Consider the following 18,112-nt stretch of genomic DNA (forward strand, 5'->3'; position numbering starts at 1 on the left):
TTCCTTGTTGGTTGATTGAAGGTTTGAAGCCGTCGATCGAGGAGGTGGCGACAGTCACTCATTGTCGGCCGTCGCTGTTGCAGAAGCTGGATGTTGGCGCGCCTTCTTCTCGACAAGGTCACCAGACGAAACGGGCTCTTGATGTGCGCCAGCTAATGCTTCCTGTCCACGACACCATGTCAGAAACTATCATCGCAAGTCGAGCGCAATTACATGTTGCGAAACCCCGAATGCGCGGCAACTCGCGGGAGCTTCACACAACACACCTGCTCCACTCGCTACTCCAGCCAGACTCTCTCTGGCCGCGCTCCACGCGACAGAGTTAACACCACCAAAGATCCTACACACTTTGGTTCTCCACACGACCTATCGATGTATCCGTTCGATAGCATAGTTTTCCCTAGGCCAGACCCAGCGTATAAATACAAATAATATTCACAAAACAAACAAACATAAGTGCATAAATATATATATATATATATATATATATATATATATATATATATATATACAAATAGTAAAACAATAACAATATGGAAAGACACAGAAATGTCATATATTCAGGTAACAAAAATAAGGAAAACAAATTTATAGTACAATAGATGGAAACAAAACAAAGGAAGACAACACAAAAAATAGTAAGGAGAGTTAAACGTCAGTACCAAAAAGATATACTTCTAATGATAGAAACAAATAGTGAAAAAACAAACTCAAGAGACTATTACAAAATATTTGGCAGACAATTACAAAGATATGATCCTCCAACATTAATGTTAAAAGATAAAGATAATAACCTAGCCCATAGCCATAGTAAAAATTACAGAAATTCTAGCAGAAACATTTAACAAGTTACTAAATTGTGAAGATCCCCCAGAACTTTTTCAGATAAACACAGAAACCCCAATTAAAACACCAGCAGAAAATATAAATCCACCTACAATTAATGAGGTCTACAGAGCTTTGACAGAACTCAAAAACTACAAAGCAAGTGGAGAAGATCAAACGTTTGGTGAACTTTGGAAATATGCAGCAGAACCAGTAAAGATAGCATTACACCAATGCATAGTAAAAATCTGGAATGAAGAGAAATTACCAGAAAATTGGACTACTGCTATAATACATCCATTACATAAGAAAAGAGAAAAATCAAATCCAGACAACTATAGAGGAATTTCCCTTTTGGACTGCACATATAAGATCATGGCAAGAATACTATACAACCGCTGTAAAGATCAACTAGAACTGGAACTGGGAGAATATCAAGGAGAATTTAGATCCTGGAGAAGCTGCCCAGAACAGATAATCACCTTGAAGTTAGTTATGGATATCTACAAAAGAAGGCAAAAACAACTAATCATAACCTTCGTAGATTTCAAAAAGGTGTATGACTGCATCCATAGATCTTCAATGATGAAAATATTAAGGAAATTTGGACTTCATCCTAAATTAATAAAAATGATACAGTTAACCTTAACAAACACCGAATCCAAAGTAAAATTTAGAGAAGAAATATCTGAACCATTTACGATTAAAACAGGGTTGAGACAGGGTGATTGTTTATCACCATTGCTATTCAATTGTGCTCTTGAATATGTAATGAGAGAATGGTACAAGAAAAATCCTATGAATATTAAAATTGAAACTAAGAAAGATAAAATAAACCTAAATTGCTTGGGATTTGCTGATGACCTAGCATTACTAGCTAATAATATTCAGGAAGCCACGAAACAAATAACAAGCTTACAAAATATAGCACAAAAATTAGGACTCCAGATATCATTTGAAAAGACTGAAATAATGGTAACGGATCCACTTGTAATAGATCACATCACAGTGAACAATAGGGAAATTAAAATAGTGAAACAATTTTAATACCTGGGTGAAATTATAACACATAAATTGGACGAGAAACCTGCATGGCGAGCAAGAACTAATAAAATGATAAAAGCTCAAAAACTAACATGGTCTACGTACAATAAAAAATGTCTATCAATTAAAACATTACAAGACGGTGGTTCAACCAGAGATTACATACGGAAGTGAAACTCTTTTTAAAGTCACCCAGAAAAACAGAATTGACAAAATTTTAAAAGTAGAGAGAAGAATTGCTAGAACATGCATAAATAAGAAATATCAAAAAGCTGGGCAATGGCGGATAGTTCCAAATGAAGTGGTATACAGAGAACTGGAGCCCATCACCGATACTATACGAAAGAAAAGGATCTGTTTTTGTGGTCACATTCTGAGGACACCAGAAACCAGATTATCAAGGAAAATTATTGAGAAACTCTGGAATTTGAAACAACAAGGAGGATGGCTTAAGGAAATAAGAGAGGATATGGAAGAACTGGAAATAACTCTGGATGATTTGCAGAACAAAACGCCAAATTTAAAGAAGTTGAGGGACACAGAAATAAGATTTAAACCAAAAATTGACAAACGACATACAATGAAAAGGGTATTTACAGATGAGGAACGACGAAAAGCATCGGAACGAATGAAGAGATACTGGGCCACTCGGAAGGGGAAAATACCAAAGAAGAGGACCAGAAATGATTGACTGAAGTGGTCCAATGAGGCCGTAAAAGCAGAAGAAGAAGAAGATGGAAATAGGAGGATATGCATTTCCGGCGTTACAACCTCTCCGGAAAAAAAAAATCCCTTTTCCCACAAAGTGCACGAACGACACCGCCTTCTCGACGTCTTGAGCCAATCATAGGGCTCTAGAGGCGCTAAATCTCCCCTCCCACACGACAGCACAAACGTATGTCGAACCAGGGCAGGAGATAAGAAACCTGCGTCTCTGGAGAAAGAATAAACCGCCAATTACTGGCATTTTCAAGTTTTCACAGAGGGGGAAGATGTTTTTCTCCGAAGTCGAGTCGCTTCCCGAGTCAACCAGCGGACAGATACCATCTTAAAGATCTTTATCTAAATCGCCTGTGCCTTGGTGCTTATTAGTCATAGTTATGAGGTGTAATAAAGATTCTATATCTAAGCGTTTCTCAGACGCCGGAGTTTCTTATACAACCTAGGCGGCCGTTGGAATTGGGTCACAGGCATATTTGCAGTATTGGCGAACACGAAAACTTGTGAATTTTCTATTATGCATGGCGCTGCACACAATGCCTGGTTTACCTCTCCACTGTTTAGACGTGTCGTTTCAGTCTGTCGCCCCAGCCCAGCCTTCGGCTGGCGCCAGTGCCGATATAGTAGCGTAGTTCTGCTGACCTGTCTTCACAAGAGGCTGCTCTGTCTGCCCTGCACGGCTGCGGGCCTGTCCGGCAAGATTTCCCTCCAGTTGCTTCCAACTCCCAACATGCCATTTCTACGAGCTAAGAACCATAAAAATACCTCATGCCTTTAGCGCCCTACCAGGCTCCATCAACATCTGCTCAGGCCGTTAACCGTCTAGAGTCTCGCTCATGGTGCGTCAGGTTCTAATAAAATCTTCAATAATTTTCTGTATACGAATATTAGGTGACAGAGTAACTTGTCCTCTCTCATCTACATCTACATTTACATGATTACTCTGCAATTCACATTTAAGTGCTTGGCAGAGGGTTCATCGAACCACAATCATACTATCTCTCTACCCATTCCACTCCCGAACAGCGCGCGGGAAAAACGAACACCTAAACCTTTCTGTTCGAGCTCTGATTTCTCTTATTTTATTTTCATGATCATTCCTACCTATGTAGATTGGGCTAAACAAAATATTTTCGCGTTCGGAAGAGAAAGTTGGTGACTGAAATTTCGTAAATAGATCTCGCCGCGACGAAAAACGTCTTTGCTTTAATGATTTCCATCCCAACTCGCGTATCATATCTGCCACACTCTCTCCCCTATTACGTGATAATACAAAACGAGCTGTCCTTTTTTGCACCCTTTCGATGTCCTCCGTCAATCCCACTTGGTAAGGATCCCACACCGCGCAGCAATATTCTAACAGAGGACGAACGAGTGTAGTGTAAGCTGTCTCTTTAGTGGACTTGTTGCATCTTCTAAGTGTCCTGCCAATGAAACGCAACCTTTGGCTCGCCTTCCCCACGATATTATCTATGTGGTCTTTCCAACTGAAGTTGTTCGTAATTTTAACACCCAGGTACTTAGTTGAATTGACAGCCTTGAGAATTGTACTATTTATCGAGTAATCGAATTCCAACGGATTTCTTTTGGAACTCAGGTGGATCACTTCACACTTTTCGTTATTTAGCGTCAACTGCCACCTGCCACACCATACAGCAATCTTTTCTAAATCGCTTTGCAACTGCTACTGGTCTTCGGATGACCTTACTAGACGGTAAATTACAGCATCATCTGCGAACAACCTAAGAGAACTGCTCAGATTGTCACCCAGGTCATTTATATAAATCGGGAACAGCAGAGGTCCCAGGACGCTTCCCTGGGGAACACCTGATATCAATTAGTTTTACTCGATGATTTGCCGTCTATTACAACGAACTGCGACCTTCCTGACAGGAAATCGCGAATCCAGTCGCACAACTGAGACGATACCCCATAGGCCCGCAGCTTGATTAGAAGTCGCTTGTGAGGAACGGTGTCAAAAGCTTTCCGGAAATCTAGAAATACGGAATCAACTTGAGATCCCCTGTCGATAGCGGCCATTACTTCGTGCGAATAAAGAGCTAGCTGCGTTGCACAAGAACGATGTTTTCTGAAACCATGCTGATTACTTATCAATAGATCGTTCCCTTCCAGGTGATTCATAATGTTTGAATACAGTATATGCTCCAAAACCCTACTGCAAACCGGCGTCAATTATATAGGTCTGTAGTTCGATGGATTATTCCTACTACCCTTCTTAAACACTGGTGCGACCTGCGAAATTTTCCAATCTGTAGGTACAGATCTATCGGTGAGCTAGCGGTTGCATATGATTGCTAAGTAGGGTGCTATTGTATCAGCGTAATCTGAAAGGAACCTAATCGGTGTACAATCTGGATCTGAAGACTTGCCCGTATCAAGCGATTTGAGTTGCTTCGTACCCCTAAGGTGTCTACTTCTAAGAAACTCATGCTAGCAGCTGTTCGTGTTTCAAATTCTGGAATATTCCATTCGTCTTCCCTGGTGAAGGAATTTCGGAAAACTGCGTTCAATAACTCCGCTTTAGCGGCACAGTCGTCGGTAACAGTGCCATCGGCACTGCGCAGCGAAGGTATTGACTGCGTCTTGCCGCTTGTGTACTTTACATACGACCAGAATTTCTTCGGATTTTCTACCAAATTTCGAGACAATGTTTCATTGTGGAACCTATTAAAGGCATCTCGCATTGAAGTCCGTGTCAAATTTCGCGCGTCTGTAAATTTTAGGCAATCTTCAGGATTTCGTGTTCGATATTTATTCTATAGAATATTTTACCTGTTTGTGCTTGTGATACCACTTGATTCTGTAAGGTTTAGTGCACCAGTTGCAGTAAGGTTAATCTGATTGATGTACGTGAGTTACCTATATTTTTATGCTGTAAAGCTTTATTGTGAACATTTACATTAAATAATTTGGTGATTTGTTGTAAATGCCATTCATGATTCATAAGCAGAAAGTATTACTGGTAGCGTAGTTGCACTAACTGTAGATCTGAATATCTGTCATGACAGTCTTTGGTTTCATATTAATCATTTGCGTTCAGTATTGGGACCACTGCTTAATTAATGTGCCTAAATAGTATGGGCACCTGAGTTTTGTTGTATATTATGTATAATGTGCATGAGACTTTGCAGATGCGCATACTTTGCTACAACTTCTAAGGTCAAATATTCATTTTGTTCTGGGTAAATGCCATTAAGTATATTTCATATTCATTTCAATCTACCAGGAAGTTTATATAAGAGCCACACGGAATGTCCTTTCTTCCAGGGGTGCTAGTTCTTCAAGGTTTGCAGGAGAGCTTCTGTGTAGTATGGAAGGTAGGAGACGAGGTACTGGCGGAATTAAAGCTGTGAAAGGGGTTAGGAGTCGTGGTTGGGTAGCTCAGCTGGTACACCACTCGTCTGCTAATGGTGAAAGTCCCGAGATCGAGCCTAGGGCCGGCACAAAGTTTTAATCTGCCAGTAAGTTTCAAGTCAGAGCACACTCCGCTGCAGAGTGAAAATCTCATTCTGGATATTTAATATCGACAAGTTATTGTTAACATTTCTTGTCTTATGGCCAATTGTTGTGAAGTGTACTTTGAGATCAAACTGTTGCGATCAACCAGAGTCAAGTTACGTTTATAATTATGTGTAATGTCTAGATTTGGTGTTTTATTAATAACTGACGAATTCGTATTTGGCTAGTAAAACCACTAGCACCATTAACTCCCCACTCCCACGCTCCCTACCATGTCCCAGTGGTTGGACAAATATTGTAAAGCAGGGTCTACAACGCACGACATACCAAACTTTACGCATGCAGCGTACGTGGGCCACGTGCGAGACAAAGCTCGGCCTGTCACTTGGCTTTGCTCGGTGCTTTTGGGAAGCACCTAAAACATCGCGACGCTTCCCTTAGCACTGCGGTGCGGCATTTTCCATTCAGCACAACTCTCTGAATACGGTAGAGTCGTAGTGTGAGTACTCTTTACGTTTCGCTACCTGTTCATAGCTTAAGTACGTGTACAGGTCCAGTGGCTGTTGGCACAAAAAGAGGTAGTCTAGTGATCGATGGTCATAGCAGGTTTGGCGTTAAATGACTACGGAACAGCAAAAAATTACAACTATTGACACACTGGTTTCTTTGTTCATCAAGAAGTACTTTGTGCTAAATTTGCAGAAGAAATTGTTAGTGCAAATAGTGAAATCTTTTAAGTCACACACATTATTGCATTGACAACAGCGGCAGTTTGTAGTGGTAATGAACTAAGAGTATGGAGACCTCATACATTACTGAAAAGTGCATTGGTTAAAACAATTCGCATGCCTCAACGAGTTTTTGATTTAAAACTGGCTATTATTAAATTTATGAAGGAAAAAGGAGTGCAGATCGAAAACTGGAACATGCGGAATGGACTGCTTATTTCGCACTTTAAATGGACTTGGCTGTACGCTGCCCACAGTGAGACATTGCAAAGTAGCTTCTTTATGATTTGATGGGGGATGATTTAAAAAAATCGCGTTGAGGAAGGGACACACTCTGATCAAAACAGTGTAGCTTCCTAAGCTCACTAACGTCAAAGAAAGCCTGCGATCTGAAGAATTAATTGTGACCTTGCAAGAATTACAATGATAGTTTTTTAAAGGTTTTGAGGACACTATCAGTCTTACATCTGTTTTCGAACTGTTTTAGAAACCGTTTCCCATATCAGTTGAAAGAGCACCAGTGCATGACTGACTTCCGTGGTAAGTCCAGTTTTAATGAGAAATCTTTTTATGTTAAAACTGTCCAGGAGCTCAACATTGCTTTCCTCAGGTCGATTTTTCAACTCTCCATAAAGAGGCTGAAAAAATGGCACAATATTTCGATCGATATATTTGTGTGAAAGACATTTTTTCGAGCATGAAACTAAAGAGTCAAGATTACGTGGCAACGGTATGCCGACTGTTTGTGCCAAATAAAATTTTATTCTGTCTTCAGCGTGCCAAAAATAATTAATTAACGCTGGAAACTTGTTTTGTTTGTGATCTGTGTTGATGAGAAATGTGACACATGAAACCACGTCGTACGCCCTGCAACTGTACTGCCACTTAAATATGGCGCTTTAACTGTTTTCCCCTCTCCCCCTCCTAGCGCTCAGACAGCGAGGCGTGGTGATGTGGGAAATGTGAAGCCAGGCCGAGCCCCTTGGCGAGCAGAAATTTCGGCAACTCTTGTTCTGGAGTATCTTATTGTTGTGACAAATATGAGTCGCTATCTCCCAAGGTGTGCGGAGTGATGACACATGACTAGGAATCTCAGAAACATTATGCACAGCAAATAATGACGGTATATGTTGTAAAAGGGTAGGTTTGCAACTTCTTTCCCTCATGAAGACTTTAGTGTACTTACAAATATCAGTATATTTAAAGTAAATTCACAAATTTACAGCTATCAACCAATTTTTCTGTTACACACACACACACACACACACACACACACACACACACACATACATACATAGTACGATGTTATGTACGACATTCATCAAAGTAGACTGAAAGAAAATAGATACAACATATTAAATAGTGACCTGCTCTACGTAAGAAAGTGAAGATAGTAGGTGATGCACGCCAAAGTCTTTCAGGTATTGCAGCACAGTTATGGAAATAGGAATAGAGCATCCCATACTCATATTGTTGTAGACGATTTGTGGTATCTTACCTGTTTCGATGGCAAAATAAATGTCATTTTTGTCCTTTTCGTTTAGTCGCTTGCCACCAAGCTATTGTGAGATAAAGCTGTTTACTTGAGTAGCATTATGCAGTTTCATATTTTGTATGCCAAGCAAATTTCAGCTGCACTATAAATGTAGCTATTAAGTTTTCGACCTAGGTATACTGCTGTGCAAGTTTTTGATGTAGTTCCGATTTCTTTCAGACTGCTGGGTTCTCTCGTATGTGCTGCTGCTGGTACTGGTGCACAGCTCCTTTGCCTCCAAGATACTGGTGATCGCTCCGTCGCCGTCCATAAGTCACCAGAAACCGTTTCATATACTAACTGAGGCTTTACTTCAACGAGGTCACGAGATCACGTTTTTCACTCCGAATCCTCTAAAGGTTAGTTTGCATAAAAATTCGTTTTAAGAAAGCTGCAGTATAGTCTACCGTAGTGATATCCTGTAGAGAATCTCGTCCCGTAACATGTTAGGTATGATAAACCGGCGTCGGCCGGTGTGGTCGAGCGGTTCTAGGCGCTTCGGTCTGAAAGCGCGCGACCGCTATGGTAGCAGGTTCGAATCCCGCCTCAGGCATGGATGTGTGTGATGTCCTTAGGTTAGTTAGGTTTAAGTAGTTCTAAGTTCTAGGGGACTGATGACCTCAGATGTTGAGTCCCACAGTGCAACGTAAGCAAGGTAATGGAAGTGTGAGTAACATTCAGGAAGTTTCATTTCTGGGCAGTCAGATAAAAAACATCTTAGCAGAGGATGGATGCAAGGTTAGGTCTGAACGTTCCGCTGATGACAACGTCGTTACAGATGGAGCATAGGTTCGGAATGCAGTACGATGAGTCTCGAACTCGACTGGCTTTGTTTTCAAAGGAGTCATCCCTCAATCTGCCTTTATCGATATAGCAAAGATATCAAAGTGAATGGACGGACGGGATTTCAACCACACTACCTCCATGCTTGCATTTAGGCAGCATCACGCTCAAATATGTGTTATATTGTCGTATTACTCGTCTGGTCGTAAATTAATAGCAAACAATCTCACAAGTCAAATCTCTTTGTGTATATTATCCTTCAGTGGATTTTCATCGAAGGCAATGTATTCATTTCTCTTGTCTCCGTTGCGTTCCAAGAACTGTTATGAAGCGTCACCACAGTTGTTGATATTATCTCACCAGACGTCCCTGATAAGAATGGTACCAGACCTGGAAGTTCCTCGAATTACACGTGAAGCATTAAATTCGATGCAAAATAAACCGAAGATTTTTCTGTAGCAGTATTAAGTCGTCCATAGACATCCAAATATTCTACATAGATTGTCGATCTGGAAAAAATCACTACGTTGGTAAGAACCACACACCTATCAAAGGGGTTGGTTGGCGACGAAAAAGTAGTGAATGCCTTTCCTTTAGTCATCCAGCTTTTGACAATGAGATCACTGAGAGACCTGCTAGCAGCGAGGTCACCGATGGTGTCTGTACTTTCGGACATATTCGAAACAACGGATACCATCTTCACATATACACTACTGGCCATTAAAATTGCTACACCAAGAAGAAATGCAGATGACAAACGGGTATTCATTGGACAAATATATTATACTAGAACTGACATGTGATTACATTTTCACGCAATTTGCGTACATATCTCCTGATAAATCAGTACCCAGAACAACCACCTCTGGTCGTAATAACGGCCTTGATACGCCTGGGCATTGAGTCAAACAGAGCTTGGATGGTGTGTACAGGTACAGCTGTCCATGCAGCTTCAACACGGTACCTCAGTTCATCAAGAGTAGTGACTGGCGTATTGTGACGAGCCAGTTGCTCTGTCACCATTGACCAGACGTTTTGAATTGGTGATAGATCTGGAGAATATGCTGGTCAGGGCAGCAGTCGAACATTTTCTGTATCCAGAAAGGACCGTACAGCACCTGGCACATGCGATCGTGCATTATCCTGCTGAAATGTAGGGTTTCGCATGGATCGAAAGAAGGGTAGAGCCACGGGTCGTAACACATCTGAAATGTAACGTCCACTGTTCAAAGTGCCGTCAATGCGAACAAGAGGTGACCGAGACGTGTAACCAATGGCAATGGCACCCACATACCATCACGCCGGGTGATACGCCAGTATGGCGATGACGAATACACGCTTCCAACGTGCGTTAACCACGATGTCGCCAAACCCGGATGCGACCATCATGATGCTGTAAACATAACCTGGATTCACCCGAAAAAAATAACGTTTTGCCATTCGTGCAACCAGGTTTGTTGTTGAGTACACCATCGCAGGTGCTCCTGTCTGTGATGCAGCGTCAAGAGGGTAACCGCAGCCATGGTCTCCGAGCTGATAGTCCGTGCTACTGCAAACGTCGTCGAACTGGTCGTGCAAATGGTTGTTGTCTGGGAAACGTCCCCATCTGTTGACTGAGGGATCGAGACGTGGCTGCACGATCCGTTACAGCCATGCGGATAAGATGTCTATCATCTCGACTACTAGTGAAACGAGGTGGTTGGGATCCAACACGTCGTTCCGCGTTACCCTCCTGAACCCACCGATTCCATATTGCGCTAACAGTCATTGGATCTCCACCACCGCGAGCAGCAATGTCGCGATACGATAAACCGCAATCGCAATAGGCTACAATCCGACGTTTGTCATAGTCGGAAACATGGTGATACGCATTTCTCCTCCTTACACGAGGCATGACAACAACGTTTCACCAGGCAACGCCGGTCAACTGGTGTTTGTGTATGAGAAATCGGTTGGCAACTTTCCTCATGTCAGCACGTTGTAGGTGTCGCCACCGGCGCCAACCTAGTGTGAATGGTCTGAAAAGCTAAGTACTTGCATATGAGAGCTTCTTCTTCCTGTAGTTTAAATTTCGCGTCTGTAGCACGTCATCTTCGTGGTGTAGCAGTTTTAATGGCCAGTAGTGTATAAAGGAGAAGAGTTTATCGCTTCGTACTTTTCCGCTCTTCATGCTGTAAGACTGCCGCATAAATCGCTACGTTTACTTCTTTACTACTAAACGTATTCGTGACACATTTTTCAGACGGTATTCACATATACCATCGAAGTTACCAGAAAAATGAAATCTAGTACGTCACTTGGTTCAGTAGCTACGCCCTAATCGATATATAGCAATGATCTCAATCTGAATGACTGGACTGGATTTGAACCACTGTACTTCCTCACTTCCTTTCAGGCCGCATCACGTTACATTCTCCTACTGCCAGTGCGATCGTAAATTAATTGCAAACCATGTCAGAAGTGTAAATGGAAGGATGGATGCCTGCTGTCACCTGCAGCGGGGAATCAAGTGGAACCAACGGCGACGAACGAAATCGTGTGCCAAACCGGTATTCGAACCGACATATCCTGCTTACTAGACAGGTGAGTTAACCACTGTGCCATCCGGGGCACAGCGTCATCGCAGCTGCACCGACTATCCGGTGACCCACACTCTCACCGAACGCCACCTATCTGCAGATCTGGCACACATTTTCGCTCGTTCTCGCTGATTCCGCTTTAAGTCCCGCTGTAGCTGACAGCAGGGATCTCCCTTCCATTTACGTATAGTGTTGCACAGCTGCAGGATGTGTGTGGCGTCTGTTCTTTCGAAGGAGCACGCACCACGCATTCATGCAATCTCAGAAGTCCCGCTCGTTGTCAGTTTCCGTGACCTGAAGCCGCTACTTCGCAATCAAACTGCACCTCATTTGGTACTGCGGAGCAAAGTGTAGCCCAGATTGAAATTTTCACTCTACAGCGGAGTGTGCGTTGATATGAAACTTCCTGGAAGATTAAAACTTTATGCCGGCCCGAGACTCGAACTCAGGACCTTTGCCTTTCGCGGGCAAAGTTCGCCATAGAGCTTCTGTAAAGTTTGGAAGGTAGGAGACGAGGTACTCGCGGAATTAAAGCTGTGAGGACGGGACTTGCGTCGTGCTTGGGTAGCTCACTTCGTAGAGCACTTGCCCGCGAAAAGCAAGGGTCCCGAGTTCGAGTCTCGGTCCGGCACACAGTTTTAATCTGGCAGCAAGTTTCAAAGTGTAGCCTGTTCCAATCCTCCTGGCAGTACCGGAAATCGAGACGCATGCAAAACCACCCCATGATGCGTAGCCACTGGCTCTGCTCGCAATACGTCTCCCAGACAGTACTCACATCAGCCGCTAAATGTACCTATAAAAGTGCATCATTGAACGACACATAGTTGAGGAAATATGTCGTCAAATACTGAGGTGCGTGAAAAGCTGCCGCATCATGAAATAAAATGGCTCTGAGCACTAGGGGACATAACATCTTAGGTCATCAGTCTCCTAGAACTTAGAACTACTTAAACCTAACTAACCTAAGGACATCACACACATCCATGCGCGAGGCAGGATTCGAACCTGCGACCATAGCGTTCGCGCGCTCCCAGACTGAAGCGCCTAGAACCGCTCGGTCACACCGGCCGGCGCCGTGTCATGCATGACCACTTAATTTACTCCTTCTTTACTACTTACTCTACATCTACATCTACATCCATACTCCGCAAGCCACTTGACGGTGTGTGGCGGAGGGTACCCTGAGTACCTATATCGGTTCTCCCTTCTATTCCAGTCTCGTATTGTTCTTGGAAAGAAAGATTGTCGGTATGCCTCTGTGTGGTCTCTAATCTCTCTGATTTTATCCTTATGGTCTCTTCGCGAGATATACATAGGAGGGAGCAATATACTGCTTGACTCTTCGGTGAAAGCATGTTCTCGAAACTTCAACAAAAGCCCGTACCGAGCTACTGAGCGTCTCTCCTGCAGAGACTTCCACTGGAGTTTATCTATCATCCCCGTAACGCTTTCGCGATTACTAAATGATCCTGTAACGAAGCGCGCTGCTCTCCGTTGGATCTTCTCTATCTCTTCTGTCAACCCTATCTGGATCGGATCCCACACCAGTGAGCAGTATTCAAGCAGTGAGCGAACAAATGTACTGTAACCTACTTCCATTGTTTTCGGACTCCATTTCCTTAGGATTCTGTATGTTATCGCCACGATTCGCTTCTCTACTTCACTGCTCAAGGTAGTTTTCAGATAATGCACTTAAAAAAATTTCACTGGATTCCACCCCGCGAGCGAGGCTTTCCGCCTTCACCAACTCCGCCAACCGCCTGTATGAACTGAGGATGACCTCTGAACCCGGTCATTAGTGCCGACATGAGCAACAATTTGCAGTCGGGTGCACCCAGTGCTCTTTGTCGCCGCTGGCAGGGCCTCCTCCACATCTCTGATGAGACCCCCCGGCAGGCAGACAGAGTGAACACTGGCCTTCTTCCCCGAACTTTCCGCTATTTCCCTAAGGGGGCTCCATTACCCGCCTAACGTCGGACCTAACAATCACTAATAAACCCTTCCCCCCGTGTGCCTGCTCGGACCTTGCTGAAGGAGCGGCCACATGTCCACTCACAGGCAGAGCGGGCGATGCCACACGGCCAGCCTGCACATTCACCCTCCGCCTCCAGCGACGCGAACGCCGTTGAACCCGCCACTCCCCTTGGGGAGAGGGTGGCCCAACCGCGTCCGGTACCCGCGAAGATGTCTCGACAGCAGGGACAGTGGGTGAAGCACGTAACACCTGGGGTGTACCTTGCGACGCACAAGACTCCCCACTGCCGCTACACTCCGAGGCAGCAGCCTGAAGACGGCTGACCGCGGCCATCAACACGCTCAGCTGTTCGCGAACAGTGACCAGCTCCTCCTGCGTCCGTACACAGCAGTCACACATCCTATCCATCCTAAGGAATCAACAATTTACTGCAGAGAGTTAATCAACTTTTAACTAGACCGCTAATTCACTAAAGGCGGCTGATAGCCGACTAAACTGTAATTACTAGACACTTATTTTTGGGAACAATGCAAATAAGCACTACCTGTCTCTGGACTGTATTGAAAACAAACACTAAATCTGTGGAACATGGTTACTAGTACTCGAAAATTAAAGCTTCATAAAAGCAAAAACACACTGAAAAAGAAGTGATAAATAAGAAAAATACAGTTAATACTTAAATTTGCGTAGCTTGCTGCACAGGAGATGTGAAGCACACGGCAGTTACTACGACATACTTCGCAAACAGCACACGCATATGCAACTGCGTGTATCTACAAATTCTATCATTTTACAGTTCCTTGCTCAAGAGATACGACGTCATAAACATTGAGCTGCCAGAAAGTGAAACTGCTGGATGAAATTTGAAAGACACAGGAGAGCAAATGCGCGTGTAGTTTCGTTAAAAATGTGTGAAATATATTTGAAATCGACTATGGGCTCAAAGTCACGGGTAAGAAGCTCGTATAAAAACCCTGGAACGATTTCACTCGTATTTGTATGGTGTATGTATTAATTAGAATTTGGAAACAAAAACTTTAGAGGTAAGAACCACTAGTTTCCTATTGACAGAGGGGACAGGGGGAAATCGACAGAGACAGAGGTTCAAATGGCTCTGAGCACTATGGGACTTAACATCTGGAGATCATCAGTCCCCTAGAACTTAGAACTACTTAAACCTAACTAACCTAAGGACATCACACACATCCATTCCCGAGGCAGGATTCGAACCTGCGACCGTAGCGGTCCCGCGGTTCCAGGCTGTAGCGCCTAGAACCGCTCGGCCACCCCGGCCGGCGACAGAGAGAGAGGAGAGCAGGAGATGGACAGAGATATTAAAGAGAAGAAGATACCGAGAGAGGGGAGGAAGAGATAGGAGAAGTGGTGAGGGAGGAGGTGAACAGAGAGACGGGGTGATGGAGATGGGCAAAGACGAAGGGAAGGAAGAGGTGGACTAATAGAAGATTAGAATAAACACATACGCTTTCTACCTCCGGTACTTAATTAGTTAAAGACAAAGACACAAGTATCAATCCTAACGAAAATAAAAACTGTATGTTTTAAGACTTTAAAGATGAAATCCATGCGCAAGCTGTAGCGAGCCCATCGGTACCGACTGACCGCCATGACATCCTCTACCAACGGAGTCTCTGGATGCTGCATGGAAGGCATGGGGTCAGGACACGTCTCTCCCGCCTGGTGTCAGTTTTCGTGACGTGGAGCTCCTACTTCGCATTCAAGTGGCGTGTCAGTTGAACTCACGAGTGCCAGTCGTCCCATCAAGGAAAGAAAAAAATCCCTGGCAGAACAGGGAATCCAACCAGGGTCCTCTACACGTCGGTCAGCCACGCTGAGCACTCATCTGCTGTTTTGGACATTTTAAAATTGTAGAGCATTAAGATACAACGTGTATTAACATCGTAATATACTAAATTACACAACCTAAATGAAATTGTCGGTAATTGCCACTGGCTAAGGGGTAGGCGTGTTGTTGTTGTTGTGGTCTTCAGTACTGAGACTGGTTTGATGCAGCTCTCCATGCTACTCTATCCTGTGCAAACTTCTTCATTTCCCAGTACCTACTGCAGCCTACATCCTTCTGAATCTGCTTAGTGTATTCATCTCTTTGTCTCCCTCTACGATTTTTACCCTCCACGCTGCCCTCCAAAGCTAATTTGGTGATCCCTTGATGCCTCAGACCATGTACTACCAACCGATCCCTTCTTCTAGTCACGTTGTGCCACAAACTCATCTTCTCCACAATTATATTCAGTACCTCCTCATTAGTTATGTGATCTACCCATCTAATCTGCAGCATTCTTCTCCAGCACCACATTTCGAAAGCTTCTATTCTCTTCTTGTCTAAACTATTTATCGTCCACGTTTCACTTCCATACATGGTTACATTCCATACAAATACTTTCAGAAACGACTTCCTATCATTTAAATCTATACTCGATGTTAACAAATTTCTCTTCTTCAGAAACGCTTTCCTCGCCATTGCCAGTCTACATTTTATATCCTCTCTACTTCGACTATCATCATTTATTTTGCTCCTTAAATAGCAAAACTCCTTTACTACTGTAAGTGTCTCATTTCCTAATCCAATTCCCTCAGCATCACCCGACTTAATTCGACTACATTCCATTATCCTTGTTTTGCTTTAATTGATGTTCATCTTATGCCCTCCTTTCAAGACACTGTCCATTCCGTTCAAATACTCTTCCAAGTCCTTTGCTGTCTCTGGCAGAATTACAATGTCATCGGCGAACCGCAAAGTTTTTATTCCTTCTCCTTGGATTTTAATACCTACTCCGAACTTTTCTTTTGTTTCCTTCATTGCTTGCTCAATATACAGATTGAATAACATCGGGGCGAGGCTACAACCCTGTCTCACTCCCTTCCCAACCGCTGCTTCCCTTTCATGCCCCTCGACTCTTATAACTGCCATCTGGTTTCTGTACAAATTGTAAATAGCCTTTCGCTCCCGGTATTTTACCCCTGTCACCTTCAGAATTTGAAAGAGAGTATTTCAATCAACATTATCAAAAGCTTTCTGTAAGTCTACAAATTCTAGAAACGTAGGTTTGCCTTTCCTTAATCTTTCTTCTAAGATAAGTCGTAAGGTCAGTATTGCCTCACGTGTTCCAGTATTTCTACGGAATCCAAACTGATCTTCCCCGAGGTCGGCTTCTATCAGTTTTTCCATTCGTCTGTAAAGAATTCGCGTTAGTATTTTGCAGCCGTGACATATTAAACTGATAGTTCCGCAATTTTCACATCTGTCAACTATTATGTGATCCTACCAGAGTAGTTCGATAAAAAACTAATGTTCTGCATTGTAGAGTAAAAATTGTACAAAAATGGAAACAAACCGTAGGTTTATGTTTCGGCTCTACTGAGGTGTACGCTTCTGAAAGAACTGTGAGGTTGGTCAGACAAGGGAGAAGGTGGAGGGAGGTATCGGAGGGGATAACGAAACCAAAAAATCGGGGTTCAGCTCCAAGTGTAAAATAAAAATTCGCTATTGCTGAAAAGTTGACAGTTATATCATACGGTTGTGATGATTAGAAGTTTGTGTTAATTTAAATGTTCTGTGAGGCATATGTACGTTCTTTGCAGGTATCTCACGAGAATCTCACGGAAATTGACCTATCTGCCACTTACAAAGTTCCCAAGGAGATTAATTTTGTGCCCTGGGCTTCCATGTCACCCGTGGAAACTCTGAACCTGATTATGGACTTAGGAGGTGACGCGGTTCGAATGCAACTGAGTGAGCCAGTGGTGCAGGATTTTATCAGGTAAGTCTTTCCCACACATTCCGAAGAAATTCTGGTCGTATGTAAAGTACACAAGCGGCAAGACGCAGTCAATACTTCGCTGTGCTGTGCCGATGGTATTGTTACAGACGACTGTGCCGCTAAAGCGGAGTTATTGAACGCAGTTTTCCGAAATTCCTTCACCAGGGAAGACGAATGGAATATTCCAGAATTTTAAACACAAACAGCTGCTAGCATGAGTTTCTTAGAAGTAGATACCTTAGGGGTTGCGAAGCAACTCAAATCGCTTGATACGGGCAAGTCTTCAAGTCCAGATTGTACACCGATTAGGTTCCTTTCAGATTACCCTGATACAATAGCTCCCTACTTAGCAATCATATACAACCGCTCGCTCACCGATAGATCTGTACCTACAGATTGGAAAATTTCGCAGGTCGCACCAGTGTTTAAGAAGGGTATTAGGAGTAATCCATCGAACTACAGACCTATATCATTGACGTCGGTTTGCAGTAGGGTTTTGCAGCATATACTGTATTCAAACATTATGAATCACCTGGAAGGGAACGATCTATTGATACGTAATCAGCATGGTTTCAGAAAACATCGTTCTTGTCCAACGCAGCTAGCTCTTTATTCGCACGAAGTAATGGCCGCTATCGACAGGG

General features: G+C 43.3%; 1 protein-coding gene across 1 annotated transcript in view; it reads left to right on the forward strand.

Annotated features, from left to right (window-relative positions):
* The window catches only part of LOC126161275 (UDP-glucosyltransferase 2-like), a 90,058-nt gene that overhangs the window by 22,893 nt on the left and 49,053 nt on the right, over window positions 1-18,112 (forward strand). The window contains exons 2-3 of the mRNA XM_049917015.1: window positions 8,512-8,690; window positions 17,290-17,468. Of these exons, the coding sequence (XP_049772972.1) occupies window positions 8,512-8,690; window positions 17,290-17,468 (358 nt within the window). The remainder of the gene's footprint in view (window positions 1-8,511; window positions 8,691-17,289; window positions 17,469-18,112) is intronic.

Source organism: Schistocerca cancellata, chromosome 2, assembly GCF_023864275.1.
Source record: "Schistocerca cancellata isolate TAMUIC-IGC-003103 chromosome 2, iqSchCanc2.1, whole genome shotgun sequence".
NCBI classification, from domain to species: domain Eukaryota; kingdom Metazoa; phylum Arthropoda; class Insecta; order Orthoptera; family Acrididae; genus Schistocerca; species Schistocerca cancellata.